The following is a 17925-nucleotide window of genomic DNA, read 5'->3' as shown; positions in this document are numbered from 1 at the left end:
GAGACGGGGTTTCACCGTGGTCTCGATCTCCTGACCTTGTGATCCGCCCGCCTCGGCCTCCCAAAGTGCTGGGATTACAGGCGTGAGCCACCGCGCCCGGCCTGGAAAACTTATTACTAACCCACCCCTTGTTTATCATATAATCAAGAAATAACCATAAAAATAGCCAACCTTAGGCCAGGAACGGTGGCTTATGCCTGTAATCCCAGCACTCTGGGAGGCTGAGGCTTGCAGATCACCTGAAGTCAGGGGTTTGAGACCAGCCTAGCCAACATATAGTGAAAACCCATCTGTACTAAAAATACAAAAGTTAGCCAGACATGGTGGCACACTCCTGTGGTCCCCGCTACTTGGGAAGCTGAGGCAGGAGAATCGCTTGAATGCTGGAGGTGCAGGTTGCAGTGAGCCAAGATTGCACCATTGCATTCCAGCCTGGATGACAGAGCAAGACTCCATCTCAAAAAAGAAAAAAGAAAAAAGGTTGAAAGAGGCCTGGAATCAGATGCCGACTTTAGATACTAGGAAAGTATGATTTTTTTTTTTTTTTTTTAATCTCAGCTCACAGGAACCTCAGCCACCCAGGTTCAAGCCATTCTCCTATCTCAGTTTCCTGAGTAGCTGGGATTACAGGCACATGCCACCACACCTGGCTAACCTTTGTAGGGATGGGGTTTCGCCATGTTGTCCAGGCTGGTCTTGAACTCTTTTTTTTTTTCTTAAACATTTTATTCATTTTATAGAGAGATTTCTCTTTCGTTTGCTTTTGTTCCAATCATTAGGAGAGTGGTTGAGGAGTACTGAATCCATCACTACTTTGATGACACAGGTAAGATTCCAGATTCACATTTCCAGGTACCAAGAGTTCCCTCTAAATGCCACAATCAAGTCAGCCTTCTTTTACATTTCTCTCTACTGAACACAGCAATGCCCATTGGTATTTCTGAAGTGTAATTGCATCTTAGGTCGGTATTTCTCCAAGTAAAGCAGCTGTTTGGAATGGAACACTCCCCTTCTTTTTTGTCTTATAAACTGAACTGCATCTTCGTACTTCATTCCACATTCAATCAAAGCAAGTGCAACCAGCACAGGTGCCCCTTCCCAATCCCGCAACACAATGCACTGCAACAGAGCAACCTGGCTCTTCATGAAATTTGGTTTTTAACAGGTTTAACCAATCATCTACTATCTGATTAGGGGGTGGGGCTCCATCATCCAATGGCCAATCTAGAACGTGGATTCCTTCTTTTTCAACTGGAGCTTTATCATAGGTAGCATCACAAACTTGAACCAAAGTCATCACTCCATACTTCTTAAGTTCCTCTGTGAACTTGTTGAGAGTAGCATTGGTTGGGTTGTGAGTTATCAGAAAATACATGTTCTCATAGGAGATCTCCACAGGGGCTGGACAGTTCATTATGGCAAATAAAAAGTGTGAGCGTGCGTGTGTGATGGGGAAAGTGGAAAAAAAAATTCAATCTTGAAATGTTTCACAGCAGAAAACATTAAAAAGACCACTAAAGGCCGGGCGCGGTGGCTCACGCCTGTAATCCCAGCACTTTGGGAGGCCGAGGCGGGCGGATCACAAGGTCAGGAGATCGAGACCATGGTGAAACCCCGTCTCTACTAAAAATACAAAAAATTAGCCGGGCGCGGTTGTGGGCGCCTGTAGTCCCAGCTACTCGGGAGGCTGAGGCAGGAGAATGGCGTGAACCCGGGAGGCGGAGCTTGCAGTGAGCCGAGATCGCGCCACTGCACTCCAGCCTGGGCGACAGAGCGAGACTCCGTCTCAAAAAAAAAAAAAACCACTAAAATACCTATTATCAATCTGTTTTCTCTCTTCAACTTGGTTATTCCTTATGAAGCTTCTCTCTTCAGGATAAGCAAATTATTTAGAATCCACTTGAATCCAAATTCAATTTGGGCCTCAATTTCTGCAGATGGATACCTTCAGTCTCCAAAAAAATCCAACTACATACAAAACTTAAGCAGCCTTTACTACATTTAGGCACTAGTGACACAAGTTAAAAGTGTAGGTTGGCCAGGCGAGGTGGCTCACGCCTGTAATCCCAGCACTTTGGGAGGCCGAGATGGGCCGATCACGAGGTCAGGGGATCGAGATCATCCTGGCTAACACAGTGAAACCCTGTCTCTACAAAAAATACAAAAAAATTAGCCGGGCGTGGCGGCGGACACCTGTAGTGCCAGCTACTCGGGAGGCTGAGGCAGAAGAATGGGGTGAACCTGGGAGGCGGAGCTTGCAGTGAGCCGAGATCGCGCCACTGCACTCCAGCCTGGGCAACTGAGCGAGACTCAGTATCCAAAAAAAAAAAAAAGTGTAGGTCACTTTCCACTTGTTTACTTGATGCTGAATTTTATTGGAGTCATTAAAAGAAATATGCTTGCGGCCGGGCGCGGTGGCTCAAGCCTGTAATCCCAGCACTTTGGGAGGCCGAGGCGGGTGGATCACGAGGTCAGGAGATCGAGACTATCCTGGCTAACATGGTGAAACCCCGTCTCTACTAAAAATACAAAAAACTAGCCGGGCGTGGTGGCGGGCACCTGTAGTCTCAGCTACTTGGGAGGCTGAGGCGGGAGAATGGCGTGAACCCGGGAGGCGGAGCTTGCAGTGAGCCGAGATCACGCCACTGCACTCCAGCCTGGGAGACACAGCGAGACTCCGTCTCAAAAAAAAAAAAAAAAAAAAAAAAAAGAAATATGCTTGCAATTTAAAAAAAAAAAGCCAACTATTTCTGAGGCCAGTCTCAGTGTCCAGGAGTCTTCAAGGCAATGTTAATTATGGCACATAGAACTTCCAAGCTAACTTGTCAGCGAAAACGCTGTGCTGAGCCTGGCAGAAGTCTGCCCTCACCCTCAGAATCGCCATAAATGTGCAACGTATATTCCAACGAAACACGCTGGCGAGCTGGGGGCTGGGCATTGAAGTCCGGCGGCGGCGGGAGCGAGGAGGTGCCTCTCTCCTCAGTCACCTCGGCGGCAGCGGCGGTAGCGGTGGCGGCGGCGACGACTCCCCACTCAGCCTCGGCGCGCGACACTCGGCCCGGCCTGGCGGCGGCGGCGCGTCTCAAGTCTTCTTGCTGCTGCTGCTGCGGCCGCCGCTGCGTCTCCTGCTGCCGCCATCGCCCCCGCTGCTGCCGCTGCCCTGTGGCGTCGCCTCGCGCGGTGTCCGGCCGCTGGTGCCGCTCCCTCGAACTCTTGATCTTAAGTGATCCATCTACCTCATCCTCCCAAAGTGCTGGGATTACTTCTAAATTCTCCAGACGAGTTTTGCCTCCAGATTGCCTGTTTGATGGCCAACAGGTGTCTTTGCTCCTTGGATTGCTCCTTATCTAAATTGCTCAGATAAGAACTTTTTGTCTCCGGGGCCTGTTCAATGGTCACCGGGTGATTTTCGCTCTCTCAGCTTTCTTAAGGTCTAGATTGGGACCCCTTTCCAGTAACAATTTCACAGATTGGGAAACAGAGCCAGAGACAGGAAGTGACTTGGGCAAGATCACTAACTAGTAAGGAAAGCAGCTCTGGGCTAAAACTGGAACTCCTGACTCCCAGAGCAGGGTTCTTGCTGCTCTTCCCCAGGCAATGCAACTTGTTAGGCTTCCTATCTGATCAGGGAGGGCTTGAGTAAAGCTGCTCTGGGGCTGGGAGTGGCCGACTCTCTAGAAGGACTGCACTTGATGTGTTAGATGGGGTGGCCCACTCCTGTAATCACAGCACTTATGGAGGTGGAGGCAGGTGGAGCTCTTAAGTCCAGGAGTTTGAGACCAGCCTGGGTAACATGGAGAAACCCTGTCTCTACAAAAATCTTCTGGGCACAGAGGCCTGTGTTTGTGGTCCCAGCTAGCTCCTCAGAGGCTGAGACAGGAGGATGGCTTGAGCCCAGGGGTTTGAAGCTGCAGTGAGCCATGATCACACCACTGCACTCCAGACCAGGCAACAGAGCGAAATCCTGACTCATAAAAGAAAGTCTAGCCCATCGTAGTGGCCCCTGATCCTAGGAGGTTGAGGCAGGTGGATTAGAGTCTAGGAGTCCAAGACCTGCCTGGGTAACATGGCAAAACCCCTTCTGTACAAAAAATACAAAGATTAGCCCAGCATGGTGGCATGCACCTGTGGTCTCAGCTACAGGTTGGGAGAATAGGTTCGTTTGAGCCTGGGAGGTCGAGGCTGCAGTGAATCCAGATGGCACCACAGCACTCCAGGCCAGGGACTGAGCAAGGTAACACATTATCATCTATTTATTTAAGACTCTGTAAACAGTGGTTGTGGGAGGGAGGGGGAGATTCAGGGACACTGTGAGTGAAAGACATCATTATAATAGGGTCTTTAGTACTGTTTGATCCTTTTTTTTTTTTCTTTTTTTTCTTTTTTTGAGATGGAGTCTCCCTCTGTCGCCCAGGCTGGAGTGCAGTGGCGCCATCTCCTGTCTCAGCATCCCAGCATCCCAACTAGCTGGAACTACTGGCATGTCTTGGGGTGGGAGGAGGGGTCTCAAAAAAAAAGAACTTACCAACAACAGTATAGGTTTGGAAAAGGAAAGTTTATTAGAAAGGAAGAACGCTGCAGCCGAGTGCAGCGGTGCCTCCGCGGGAGGACTGAGTGTGCTGCGGTGGATTTTCCTTAGGAGCATGTGTGGACCTTAAGGTGGGAACTTAGGGTTGTAAATTGAGCTTCAGCACGGCATAGAATGTACAGAAATTTTAGGTTGTGAAGGCAGAGCCCTCAGGAATGAGATTGGTGCCTTTGTAAGGGAGGCCAGAGAGAAAGCCCTACCCGCTTCTACCATGTGAAACCACAGTGAGAAGGCACAGCTTATTAAGCAGGGAGTGAGCCCTCACCAAACACTGAATCTATAAGCACCTTCATCTTGGACTTTCCAGCCTGCAGAAGTGTGAGAAATAAGTGTTTGTTGTGTGTGTGTGTATATATATATATATATAAATATATAGACATTTTAGTTACTTATAAAAGTTGAAAGAGGCTTGGAATCAGATGCCAATTTTAAATACTAGGGAAGTTTTTTTTGTTTTTTCTTTTGAGACAGAGTCTCCCTCTGTCGCCCAGGCTGGAGTGCAGTGGCCTGATCTCAGCTCACTGCAACCTCCACCTCCTGGTTCAAGCAGTTCTCCTGTCTCAGCCTCCTGAGTAGCTGGGATTACAGGTGTGCACCATCATGCCCGGCTAATTTTTGTAGGGACTGTGTTTCATCATGTTGGCGAGGCTGATCTCTAACTGTTGACCTCAAGTGATCCACCTGCCTTGGCCTCCCAAAGTGCTAGGATTACAGGTGTGAGCCACCATGCCTGGCCTTGATTACTTTCAAATTCCCCACACAAGGAGTTTTGCCTCCAGATTGCCTATTTGATGGTCAACAGGTGTCTTTGCTCCTTGGATTGCTCCTTATCTAAATTGCTCAGATAAGAACTTTTTGTCTGGAGGGGGTGTGATTTTTGCTGTCTTCACCTTTCTTTGAGTCTGGATTGGGACCCCTTTCCAGTAACAATTTTACAGATTGGGAAACAGAGCCAGAGACAGGAAGTGACTTGGGCAAGATCACTAACTAGTAAGGAAAGCAGCTCTGGGCTAGAACTGGAACTCCTGACTCCCAGAGCAGGGTTCTTGCTGCTCTTCCCCAGGCAATGCAATTTGTCAGGCTTCCTATCTGATCAGGGAGAGCTTGAGAAAGGCTGCGGGGCTGGGAGTGGCCAACTCTCTAGAAGGACTGCACTAGGTGTGCCAGATGTGGTGACTCACACCTGTAATCACAGCACTGAGGGAGGCTGAGGCAGGTGGACCACTTGAGTCCAGGAGTTTGAGACCAGCCTGGATAACATGGAGAAACCCCGTCTCTACAAAACTTGGGCACAGAGGCCTGTGTTTGTGGTCCCAGCTAGCTCCTCAGGAGGCTGAGAGAGGAGGATGGCTTGAGCCCAGGGGTTTAAGGCTGCAGTGAGCCACAATCACACCACTGCAACTCCAGGCCAGGCAACAAAGCAAGACCCTGACTTTAAAATTGAAAAAAAAAAAAAAAAAAAGTCTAGCCCATTGCGGTGGCCCTTGATCCTAGGAGGTTGAGGCAGGTGGATCACTTGAGTCTAGGAGTCCAAGACCAGCTTGGGCAACATGGCAAAACACCTTCTCTACAAAAAGTACAAAGATTAGCCTGGCATGGTGGCATGCACCTGCAGTCTCGGCTACTGGGGAGGTTGAGAGGGGAGGATCGCTTGAACCTGGGAGGTCGAGGCTGCAGTGAGCCCAGATGGCACCACAGCACTCCAGGTCAGGCAACAGAGCGACAGAGTAAGATAACACATTATCATCTGTTTGTTTGCTTGTTTTTTTTTTTTTTTTTTTTTTAATTTTAAGGCTCTGTAAACAGTGGTTGTGGGAGGGAGGGGGAGATTCACATTTTGAGTGAAAGCCTTTTTTTTGTTTTTGTTTTTTGATAATAGGGCCTTTAGTACTGTTCGATCCTCTTTTTTTTTTTTCTTTGAAATGGAGTCTGGCTCTGTCCCCCATGGTTGGAGTGCAGTGGCGCCATCTCCTGTCTCAGCCTCCAGACTAGCTGGGAATACTGGCATGCACCACCACGCCTGACTAATTTTTGTATTTTTAGTATAGATGGGGTTTCACCAGGCTGGTCTTGAACTCCTGACCTCAGGTGATCCACCCGCCTCAGCCTCCCAAAGTGCTGGTATTACAGGCATGAGCCACTGCGCCTGGCCTGATCTTTTACTATGTGACACAACTCATTACTTTTCCAGTAGTGTGTGTGAAGCAAGTTGGCTGGGTTCTCTGCATGCTCTCCAGCCCATCTCATCTTTTGCTCCTGGCTAGCCTACCCCTCTGCTCATGCGCTCCAGAATACCCCAGGATTGCTTAGTCTCTGCCCATCTAATCCAGTTGCCTGCCTATCACACAGCCCAGCTCAGATCCCAGCCCACCTTGCCAGAGGAGGAATGAGTCCTTCCCTATCTGGCCACCAGAGAGCAGCCCACACCTAGGACATGCCTTGGGTAGGCTGAGGCATTGAGGGGGCAGGCCACTTTGATCTGAAACACTGAGGCTGCCAGCTGGCTTTGAGGTCCAATGCCCCCTCTACCCAAGGTTCCTGGGGCAGAAAGAAGTGCAGTCTGGTGATAGACTTGTCACCTATCTCTACAAAGCTTGGGACTCCCCAGGCCAAGGATGCCAAGGCCACCCTCTCCAACACTGGTTTTAGGACCTCAAGATGAGGGGCATTTCCTGGACAGGAGCACAGACTCATCAGACACACGTCTGGGGTCCTTGGGGTTCCACAAGAAGGGGATCAGGGTAAAGGGCACATCTCTTAAAAACAGGAGAGGCCGGGAGCGGTGGCGGGCGCATGTAGTCCCAGCTACTCGGCAGGCTGAGGCAGGAGAATGGCGTGAACCCGGGAGGCGGAGATTGTGGTGAGCTGAGATCACACCACTGCACTCCAGCCTGGGTGACAGAGCAAGACTCCGTCTCAAAAAAACAAACAAACAAACAAACAAAAAACAGAAGGAAATGGCCAGGCGCGGTGGCTCATGCCTGTAATCCCAGCACTTTGGGAAGCCGAGATGGGTGGATCACTTGAGGTCAGGAGTTACAGACCAGCCTGGCCAACATGGCAAAACACCATCTCTACTAAAAATACAAGAAATTAGCCGGGTGTGGTGGTGGGCGCCTGTAGTCCCAGCAACTTGGTAGCCCGAGGCAGGAGAATCGCTTGAACCTGGAAGGCAGAGGTTGCAGTGAGTCAAGATCGCCCCATTGGACTCCAGCCTAGGCAACAAAAAGCAAAACTCCATCTCGAACAAAACAAAACAAAACAAAAACAAAAAAACCCCAGGAACAAATGGATGCAGCTATCCTGTTCCCCACCCCCTACCACAGGGCTTTGGGACTTCCTGCACACTCCACAGCTCAATCTTGGTCAACCCATCTTCAGCTGGAAGCAGCCCAAGGCCACTGGATTCTGAGAACTCAGTCTAGCCAAGGACTCACTGGCCCTGCTTCCTCACAGTTCATCAGAGAGGCATGGGAGGAATTTCTTCCCAAGGAAGCCCTAGGCCACTCCCATTTTATTCAGATTATATGCCATAAAATTTGCCAGTGTAAGGCTGGGCCCCGTGGCTCACGCCTGTAATCCCAGCACTTTGGAAGGCCAAGGCAGGCAGATCATATGAGGTCAGGAGTTCGAGACCAGCCTGGCCAACATAGTGAAACCTCGTCTCTACTAAAAATACAAAAATTAGGGCGTGGTGCTGCATGCCAATAATCCCAGCTACTCAGGAGGCTGAGGCAGGAGAACCACTTGAACCTGGGAGGTGGAGGTTGCAGTGAGTGAAGATGGTACCACTGCACTCCAGCCTGGGCAAAAAGAGTGAAACTCCATCTCAGAAAAAAAAAAAAAAAAAATTAGCGGGGTGTGGTGGTGCGCACCTGTAATCCTGGGTAATCAGGAGGCTGAGGTGGGAGAATCCTTTGAAACTGGGAGGTGGAGGTTGCAGTGAGTCAAGATCATGCCACTGTACTCCAGCCTGGGCAACAGAGCAAGACTCTATCTAAAAAAAAAAAAAAAAAATTTACCAATGTAAAGTGTACAATTCAATGGGTTTTAGTATATTCACATAATTGTGCAGCCATCAGCAGCCTAACTTTACATTTTCATCATTCAAAAAGAAACTCCATACTCCTTAGGAGTCACTCCCCACTGTAACTCTCTCCCCAGCCCCATCCGGCATCCAGTCCTGGCATCCACCAAATCTGTGTCTATGGGTTTGTCTATTCTAGACATTCCAGATACACGGAATCATACATTGTTGGTCTTCTGTGGCTGGTTTTTGAGGTCCATTCATGTTGTAGCATTTATCAGTATCTCATTCCTGTTAATTGTAGAACAATATCCATCATGCCCCTCCCACCTTTTATTGATCCATTTATCAGCTGGTGGACATTGGGCTGTTTCCATTTTGGGGCTATTATGAATAATGCTGCCATGAACATTTGTGTGCAAGTTTTTGTGGGTATGATTTCGTTTTTCTTGGGTAGATAAGAAAGTGGAATTGCTGGGTCTTAGGTTAATTCTGTTTAATGTATTTTTTTGAGTGAGAGTCTCACTCTGTCATCTGGGCTGGAGCGCAGTGGCGTGATCTTGGCTCACTGCAATCTCTGCCACCTGGGTTCAAGAGATTCTCCTGCTTCAGCCTCCTGAATAGCTGGGATTACAGGCATCTGCCACCGCACCCGGCTAATTTTTGTATTTTTAGTAGAGATGGGGTTTCACCATCTTGGCCAGGCTGGTCTTTAACTCCTGACCTCATGATCCACCCACCTGGCCTTCCCACAGTGCTGGGATTACAGGCATGAGCCACTGTGCCCGGCCAATTCTGTTTAATATTTTGAGGAACTGCCAGACTGCTTTCCAAAGCAGCTGCACCATTTTACATTCCCACCAGCAGTGAATTGGGGTTCCAATTTCTCCTTGTAATTTTCTTTTTTTTTTTTTTTTGAGACGGAGTCTTGCTGTGTCATCCAGACTTGAGTGCAGTGGCCGGATCTCAGCTCACTGCAAGCTCCGCCTCCCAGGTTTACGCCATTCTCCTGCCTCAGCCTCCCGAGTAGCTGGCACTACAGGCGCCCGCCACCATGCCCGGATAATTATTTATATTTTTAGTAGAGATGGGGTTTCACCGTGTTAGCCAGGATGGTCTCAATCTGCTGACCTCGTGATCCGACTGCCTCAGCCTCCCAAAGTGTTGGGATTACAGGCGTGAGCCACCGCGCCTGGCCCAACACCTGTATTTTTCTTATTGCCTTTTGTGGGTGTGATGTGGTATCTCCTTGTGGTTTTCATTTGCATTTCTGTAATGACTAATGGTGTTGAACATCTTTTCATGGCTTTATTGGCCATTCATATAGCTTACTTGGAGAAATGCCTATTCAAACCCTTTGCCTATTTAAAAAAACTGAGTTGTTTTTATTATTGGGTGTAAGAGTTACTTATATATTCTAGATACAAGTCCCTTATCAGATAAATGATCTACAAATATTTTCTTCTATCAGGGTTGTCTTTTCAGTTTCTAGATTCTAACCTTTGAAGCACAAACGTTTTTTTCTTTCGAGATAGAGTTTCACTCTTGTCATCCAGGCTGGAGTGCAGTGGCATGACCTTGGCTCACTGCAACCTCTGAATCCCGGGTTCAAGCAATTCTCCTGCCTCAGCCTCCCAAGTTGCTGGAATTACAGGCATGCACCACCACACTTGGCTAATTGTTTGTATTTGTAGTAGAGACAGGGTTTCTTCATGTTGGCCAGGCTGGTCTCGAACTCCTGACCTCAGGTGATCCACCTGCCTTGTCCTCCCAAAGTGCTGGGATTACAGGTGTGAGCCACCATGCCCGGCGAAGCACAAAAGCTTTAAATTTTGCTGAAGCCTAACTTATCTATGTATTTTTTATTTTTTATTATTTATTTATTTATTTATTTATTTTTTTTTTTTTTTTTTTTTTGAGACGGAGTCTCGCTGTGTCGCCCAGGCTGGAGTGCAGTGGCGCGATCTCGGCTCACTGCAAGCTCCGCCTCCCGGGTTCACGCCATTCTCCCGCCTCAGCCTCCGAGTAGCTGGGACTACAGGCGCCCGCCACCACGCCCGGCTAGTTTTTTGTATTTTTAGTAGAGACGGGGTTTCACCATGTTAGCCAGGATGGTCTCGATCTCCTGACCTCGTGATCCACCCGCCTCGGCCTCCCAAAGTGCTGGGATTACAGGCTTGAGCCACCGCGCCCGGCCAATATTTTTTATTTTTTATCACTCGTGCTTTGGGTGTCATATCTAGAAATCACTGGCTAACTCAAGGTTAGGAAGATGTACTCCTATGGTTTCCCCTAAGAGTTTTATAGTTTTCACTTACATTTTAGGTCGGGAATCCACTTTGAGTTAATTTTTGCATATGGTGGGGGTAGTGGCCCAAATTTGTTCCTCTGCATGTGGAAACCCCATTGTACCAGTGTCATTTGTTGAAAAAGACAGATCTTTCCTCAGTGAATTATCTTGACCCCTTTATCAAAAATCAAGTGACCATAAATGTTAGGATTTATTCCTGGACTCTCAATTCGAATTCACTGATTCCAAATATCTATTCTTATGAGGCCTTCCCTTCCCACCGAGCAGAAGCTGAGAGCTCCCTGACCAGAGTTTCCACTGGAGACCTTATATTTGAGGAGCTGGGTGGGGTGGGCCCCTCAGGGCCGACTCCAGGGACAGGTAGCACTGTTAGGGAGGAGGAAGGGCTTCAGGCTAGGCTGGAACATGGAACGAACAGGGGCTGTAGGGGGTTGCGGCCCTTTCACCTGTCTGGGGGCAGTGCTGGTCAGCCTGCCCAGGTCACATTCCTGGGCAGCCCCTGCCCTGGAGGCCCCTGGAGGGAGGAGCGACGAGGGAGGGCACCGAGAATGCAGTGCCTCACTAGGCAGTGGGGAGGGGGCCTCCTGCCCAGCCTGCCACCCTGGACGGTCTGCCTGCATTCCGTCCTGCTGCCTGCCAATCCCAGCACCTCACATTCCCCAGCTGCCCTGAGGAATCTGTGTGGAGCCTCCACTTACACTAAGGCCAAGGGTGTCAGGGCTCAAAATAGCCATGCCACTGGGCCCTGGAGGGCACACTTGGAGAACAGGGAGAGACAGGTGGGGAGATACCCAGTGCCCCTCTGCCCCCATGCTGTCTGGATGTGCAACGCGTGAAGGGGAGATGAAGATGGGCCGCCCAGTCCCCTCCTCCCATAGGTAGTATCTGCAGAGCTGACTTGAATCCTGTGAGTGGGAAGGTGCCTGGGAAACTTGGAACAAGGTGAGAATTTCCCAAACCAACTGCCCAACCAGGCCCACTGCAGCTATGGCCTTTGACACAAGGAAAAGCAGCAACGCTGGAGGAGGGAGGCAAAGGTTGGGGGTCTAAAGGGGCTCAAGACGGCTGAGCCTGCAGCGACACAGGGGCTGTGGGCACAGTGACAGGCAGCTTCTCTGGGGGAGTCAAACATACTTTATTCAACATAGGAATGTCTCAACAGGAGGGCCTTGGGCAGGGTTCCCTGAACTATGCTTCAAACCCCACTGGAAACAGAGCAAAGATCATCACAAAAACCCGGGACACCAGGGCAGGGGGCTGCACAAGGTCGGGTCAGGTCACAGTGGACAAGCACACAGGGGCCCCGCCCAGGGCCAGCCCAGCCTGAGAGAGGGGATGAGGGCTCCAGGCAGCTCACTCAGAAAAGCAAGGGTGGGAGGAGGACACCAGCCTGGCCCACTCAGGGAATTCTTTCTACCACTGAAAGCAGTGGGGATTAACTTAGCTGGGGCTGCCACACCAGCACATGATTACAAGGTTCGGGGTGACGGGGAGGAAGCCCCTTGGCAGGGCTGTGCAGCCCTCACAGCCACATGCACGGCAGCCCTGCCAGTGGCTTCCAAACAGCAAACCATCAGTGACACTGACCTTCCCTGCCCAGGACACCCCTCCTGAGACCTGGGGCCAGTGTGGTGAGGAGGGGGCACTGGGGGGCAGAGCTAGACAGGCTGCAGGCAGAACCAAGAAGACCTCAGTCCCACACTGAAGCCATCATGATTGCGGGTGGGGAAGATCTCAGGGTCTCCACCAGGGAAGAGCATCAGTCTGCACCCTTGGCCTGAGGGTGCGCTTGTGGGCAGGGCCCATGCAAGGCCTGAGAAGAAGCCAACCCCGGGGGAGGGAAGCCCTGTGCACTGCGGAGCAGCCAAGGCCTCTGTTCCAAGCACTCCCGGCTGTGCTATGTAGTGCAGGACAAGAACGGGGAGAGAGGAGAGGGGGGAGCGCAGGGTGGGGTCAGGGAGATAGATATCCTATGACCCCTGGGGGTGACAGGGAGAAGCCACTCATGATGGCCTAGTTGGGGCCAGCTGAATACCTAACAAGCACGAGAGGGGGGTGGGCAAAGGACGCAAATATCACCTTCCTGGACCCACCCCTGCTAACCCAAGAGTGGGACATGTTACCAGTGTCCCCTTCTAGGGGAGAAGCCGTATTGCTTCCCCCCACTACTCCTGCTAGAAACTACAGCGGCGGATGCAGGGAACTCAAAGTCTAGATATGAATGTCATGGGTGCTCCTTCCATCTACAATGCACGGGGAAGATGAAAGGACTTTGGGATGGCGTGGGAATGCAGACTGGCTCACCACCAGGAGGCGGGAAGGGCTGTCTGGATGGAGGGAAGCTAAGAAGGCAAGGTTGGTGCCCAGTGGGTATGAGTGACCACAAGAAAATCACTACACTACACACAAAGCTAGGGTGATGGGAGGCCCAGGGAGGACTATTCTATCTAAATGACTCACAGACGGGTGCCACGAATGCGCTGGTGCCCACAGATCACAACCACAGGCAGAGAAGCACAGCTGATCACTGTGGAGGGAGGTGGGGAGGGCAGCATGGGGCACATGGCCCTCACAGGGGCTCACTCTTCAAACTTCCCTTCCCGAATATGCTCAAAGGAGAAGGGTAGGAACTTGAAACCGGTCCCGCTGTAGAATTTATTCTGGAACTCAACCCTGGAGAAAGAGAAGAAGAACGCTATCATTCAATAGAAACTTTGTGAAACTTTTTGGGACTTCACAGTTGGGCCAGAAAGATGCCCCGTGCCCACCTCGCCCCAAGCCTCCCTTCCCCAGGGGAGCTGGAGAAAGCCCAGAGTGCAGAGATCCCACTTTTAAGGCCTGGGACTCGCCTCAGCAAGAGTTTGATGTACGGAGGAAGGGACGTGCCCTCAGTTCCCAGTCTTGCTCTGTCCTGCCGAGCAGTGTGTGTTTATGCACAGCTCTCTGTACAGAGGCATGTGTAAAAAAAGTTCAGTCAGCTTGAGCCTAACATCGTTAATGAAGGAGTGGCCCCCAACGCCCCCTCCTGGCAGGGGATCACACAGCCCACCTCTAAGGGAAGCCCCCTCCAGGGACCCTGGGCAAGCACCTCTGTTTGCTTGTTATTTTTCCTGGGGGGAGCTAGAAGGGCGAGCTTGGAGTGAATGTTGAAGGCTTTCCATTTAAGGAAGGAAATTCCCAGGAAAGAGGGGGAGTTAGGAGGGGAAGTCTTCTCAAAGCAATGGCAAAAATATTCTCCAACCACAAAAACATCTCAGAAAGAATTCTTCTCTTGGGGAGTAAAAAAATAGCCTGAGCTCCCTTCCCAGCAGTTCAACAGCCATGCCTGATAGTCTCTGTGGGGCTCTTGCACTCTCAGGGAGGGCGGGAGGAAGACTGTCCCATAAGCAGAGCTGGGCTGCTTGGCTGTGCTTCCTCCTACAAACTCACCCTGGACAGCTGCCCAGCAACCAAACCACACCAAATAAGGGCAGAAAAATGCATGATTCAGAGAATAAAAAGGCCAAGGAGAGCTGCCCTGAGGAATAGTTTCCACATGGTGCTGTGTGACCCTGGAGGCACTGGAGCCCCTGTAAGAACAGGCAGGGGTGCGGCTGTGGCAGGCTCCAGGTGACAGGTCATGTGCAGGGTGAGGGCTTTGAGGAGCTTTAAAGCTTCAGGAACCCTCGAGTTCCCTAACTCAGTCTTTACAAACAGCTTCCTCCCTCCAAGCCAAGAAGCAGGAATTAAGAGAACAGGGGCTGGGAGGTGGCTGGGGACCAAAGGTTACAGACAGTTTGCCAGTGGCATTGGGAGCTCCTCAGAGGCCCTTCACTGGGGTGCAGGCTGAGGAACACCCCCTTGGAGAAGACACAACAGAATTTTCTGAGTGGGAGTAAAAGCAGTCGGCTTTCTCCCACATATCCCCACATTCCACAGGGGTGGGTCAAGGTTTTCCAGGAAAAACAGGACTCAGGAGGGGGAGGACACAGAGCTTCCAACTGACGTTAGCTCAGGGTTCCTGCCAGAGCAATTCCAAACCAGGCCCTGGATTCACCCATGTCCCAACACCACACCAAAACTACTTCTCCAAGTTCCAGTTACTGAGACCACCTCTGAGAGAATGCAGTGGGGCCTAGCGGTAGGTTCCTGCTTCTCACCCACTTGTGTTAGGTTTGAATTCTTCATATTGAATAGACTGTGTTCCCATGTGGCAAGGGTTATTTCAGAACAGCTGAAAAGAGATTTGTATGTCCCCTTTTCATTCAACAATACATAGCCAGAGAGTGCACAAGTCACCTGAGGGTCCCAGGCCATTACCTAGGAGTGAATGTCAGCCTTGGTAGGGTATGCTGACCCCCAAATCCAGTGAGATGTCCAGAACTCTGACCCCGCCCCCTGCCTGGCTAATCACAAAACCATTCTAATCTCCAAACTGGTCAAATGCAGCAGCAGCTTTGTTTTCAGATGCCTGTGGGGGCACCACCCTTTTCTTGGCACCCCTCCAGTCACCTTATCTACCCATGGGGCCCAGCGAGGAGGAAGAGGGATATATGCCTGGGAGGGGCACATCAATTGTACTGTGTGAGCAGACAGGTGGCCTCCCCGACATACTGCCCAATACTGCCCCTCCCACCAGCTGCTGCTTTAGAGACTTAGAGTGGCCAGAACTGGGACATCTCGGGTCTATCTTGAGGTCAGCCTGATTTTACCTCCTTCCCTGGCCACCCTCACCCCAACCACCAAACACAAAGCTGGAAAGCAATTTCCCTGCCAGTCTCCCCACCCTCTCCTGTTGAACTGGGGAAAGGTGTGCTTCTTGAGAAAGTACAAACATGAAGTTCCCTGGGGCAAGGAGGGCCCCATCTGCCATCCTAGGTTCTTCCTTCTTTTTGGGCCTCTCCACTGCTCTGCTCAGGGAGACTCCAAGGTCTCGCCATGCCCCAAGCCACTGAAATGCACCTCTAGAATTCAACAGCTGTGAGGAGAGCCTCAGGAAACCAGATGAGTGTCTCTATCATCTCTTCCAGCTCCAGCACTTGGCAAAGGCCACCGGGTGACTCAGAGGGATTAACTGGGACCAAAAGACATCATTCCTGCCACGTAACAGGAACTCTTGTTTCCTCGAGTGGGTGAAGGAGGAAGGAGTCTTGGGGCCACTTCCCTTTCCTGGTGGGGGTTGTGACTGAGGGCAGGCAGTGTGGAAATACAATTCTGGGCTGACCTGTTTATCTAGCCCATTCTGCCACTCTCTGTGCAGTTCAGGGCCTAGAACACACATCCGTCTGATAGCCCGAATATCAGGGCAATGAGGGCGGCCTGGAACTACATTTTAAGAGTTCTGAGTTCTCCTGGGCAGCCATTCCCTCAACTGCTCCATGCTGTCATGCCGTGGCAACACTGCATTCCTATCAAGGAGTTGGTCCCTGATTCTGTCCCTTTAATCGCCACCCAATCTGTGAGTATACAGGTGGGTGTACATCTATGTGTATGTGGAATTCGCTAGGTAAGGAGAAACCAGGTTCCTTGGAAGGTAGGCCCTGGGGCAACAGTTCTGCATACAAATCAGTTTGATGTTTACAGTGATAACTACAATCAAATCCCTGTCTCATGCCTTCTCTGAAGAAGAAAAGACGTCTAATTACGGTAGGTAAGAAGCCAAGCACCCTTCATGTGGCAGGAGGGAGGAAAAGAGAGAGAAACTTGGGAGACAGAATTAGCTGCTTAATACCTTAACCTGCTCACGGTTTTCAAACACATCACCCCCCTTCCTATGACGCTGCATGAATCTCACACTAGTGGTTTATATGTTATCGAATCAAATGTTTTTCTCATTGTCCCCACTGAAGAGACCCAGAGCTTGTATAATGGGGCAGCCCTTGAATCAGGAAACAGCAGGCACAAAGTGGGAAATATGAAGATGCCTAGGCTGGATGCCAGGAAGAATAGCAGCACCATCCCTACAGCTGGTTCAGCAGCCCCAGAGACTCCACCTGGCTCCACCCTGGTAAGAGGGCCACAGCTCAGAACGCCTCCTGCAGTCCTGGGCCACAGGGAAGATCCAGGCATCCTGGACGCACAGCTGCATTTTGCCAGGAGGGGGCGCACAACCACCAACTTCATTCACTCCTGTTTCAGTGGTGGGGGAGGCGCCCCACTCATGTCGCAGGGACAGCCCTCCAAAGACGAGATTCTGGAAGCTGCACAAAGGAGGTCTGCACTGTTTATTCCTCTCCTACCCAATACTCCTATTGCCAAAATACATACGACATATACGGGGAGGCTGTTCCTTGCAAACAGCACCTGAGGGCATTCTGATGGTATTCCTCTGCCTCCTGTGGGGTCTCCTCTCATTCTGGACAGGTTAAAAGCAGTTTCTTTATGGGGGACCCCAGGCAGACACCCTCTCTCCAGGACATCCCACTTTTTTTTTTTTGAGACGGAGTCTTGGTCTGTCACCCAGACTGGAGTGCAGTGGTGCAACCTCGGCTCACTGCAACCTCCATCTCCTGGGTTCAAGCAATTCTCCTGCCTCAGCCTCCCAAGTAGCTGGGATTACAGGCACCCACCACCACGCCCAGCATTTTTAGTAGAGATGGGGTTTCCCCATGTTGGCCAGGCTGGTCTCGAACTCCTGATCTCAGGTGATCCGCCTGCCTTGGCCTCCCCAAATGCTGGGATTACAGGTGTGAGCCACGGTACCCAGCAAGGGCATCCCACTTTTAAGCAGAGCAGCCGCGACCCATCCTGGAGCACCTGCTTTTTGCTGTGGCAGCACTTGGTGTGTGCATTACTTCCTACTTGCTCACAGTAACCTTGGTAGTGAATGTTCTGCTCAGGTCCCCTCCCTGCTGTGACAGAGCTGGAATTCCAACCCAGGTCGCCCGATTGGGAAGCCTGCTGTCCTGTCACTCATCACTTCAGTTCAGGGGGACATGGGAAGACACGGGGAGGCCACAGGTGAGCCTGAGGAGGAAGCAATCCTCTGGCAACAAAACCAGGCTCAGGCCCAGGCGACCT

At 50.9% G+C, this 17925-nt stretch overlaps 1 protein-coding gene and 1 pseudogene across 51 annotated transcripts in view; both read right to left on the bottom strand.

The window, feature by feature from the left end:
* ATP6V0A1 (ATPase H+ transporting V0 subunit a1) overlaps nucleotides 1–17925 on the bottom strand; it is a 170944-nt gene that overhangs the window by 94508 nt on the left and 58511 nt on the right. For 47 of the 50 annotated variants that reach the window (XR_013406776.1, XR_013406780.1, XR_013406781.1 and 44 more), the window contains one exon: nucleotides 12043–13599. The exons of 1 other annotated variant lie outside the window; for it this stretch is intronic. Coding sequence is in view for 36 of the 49 variants with exons in the window: in XM_077971681.1 (XP_077827807.1) it covers nucleotides 13496–13599 (104 nt within the window). In the remaining 13 variants the exon portion in view is untranslated. Of the gene's footprint in view, nucleotides 1–6462; nucleotides 7394–12042; nucleotides 13600–15617; nucleotides 15698–17925 lie in introns of those variants that run through there. 2 more of the 50 variants (XR_013406774.1, XM_077971675.1) reach the window with 2 other exon arrangements.
* LOC707079 (protein tyrosine phosphatase type IVA 2 pseudogene) lies at nucleotides 705–1506 on the bottom strand (annotated as a pseudogene). The gene has a single exon (XR_001440461.3). The product of XR_001440461.3 is annotated as a protein tyrosine phosphatase type IVA 2 pseudogene (transcript).

Source organism: Macaca mulatta, chromosome 16 (assembly GCF_049350105.2).
Source record: "Macaca mulatta isolate MMU2019108-1 chromosome 16, T2T-MMU8v2.0, whole genome shotgun sequence".
Taxonomy (NCBI): Eukaryota; Metazoa; Chordata; class Mammalia; order Primates; family Cercopithecidae; genus Macaca; species Macaca mulatta.
Note: the sequence above shows the minus strand (reverse complement) of the source record. Positions and strands in the feature narration are given on the sequence as shown.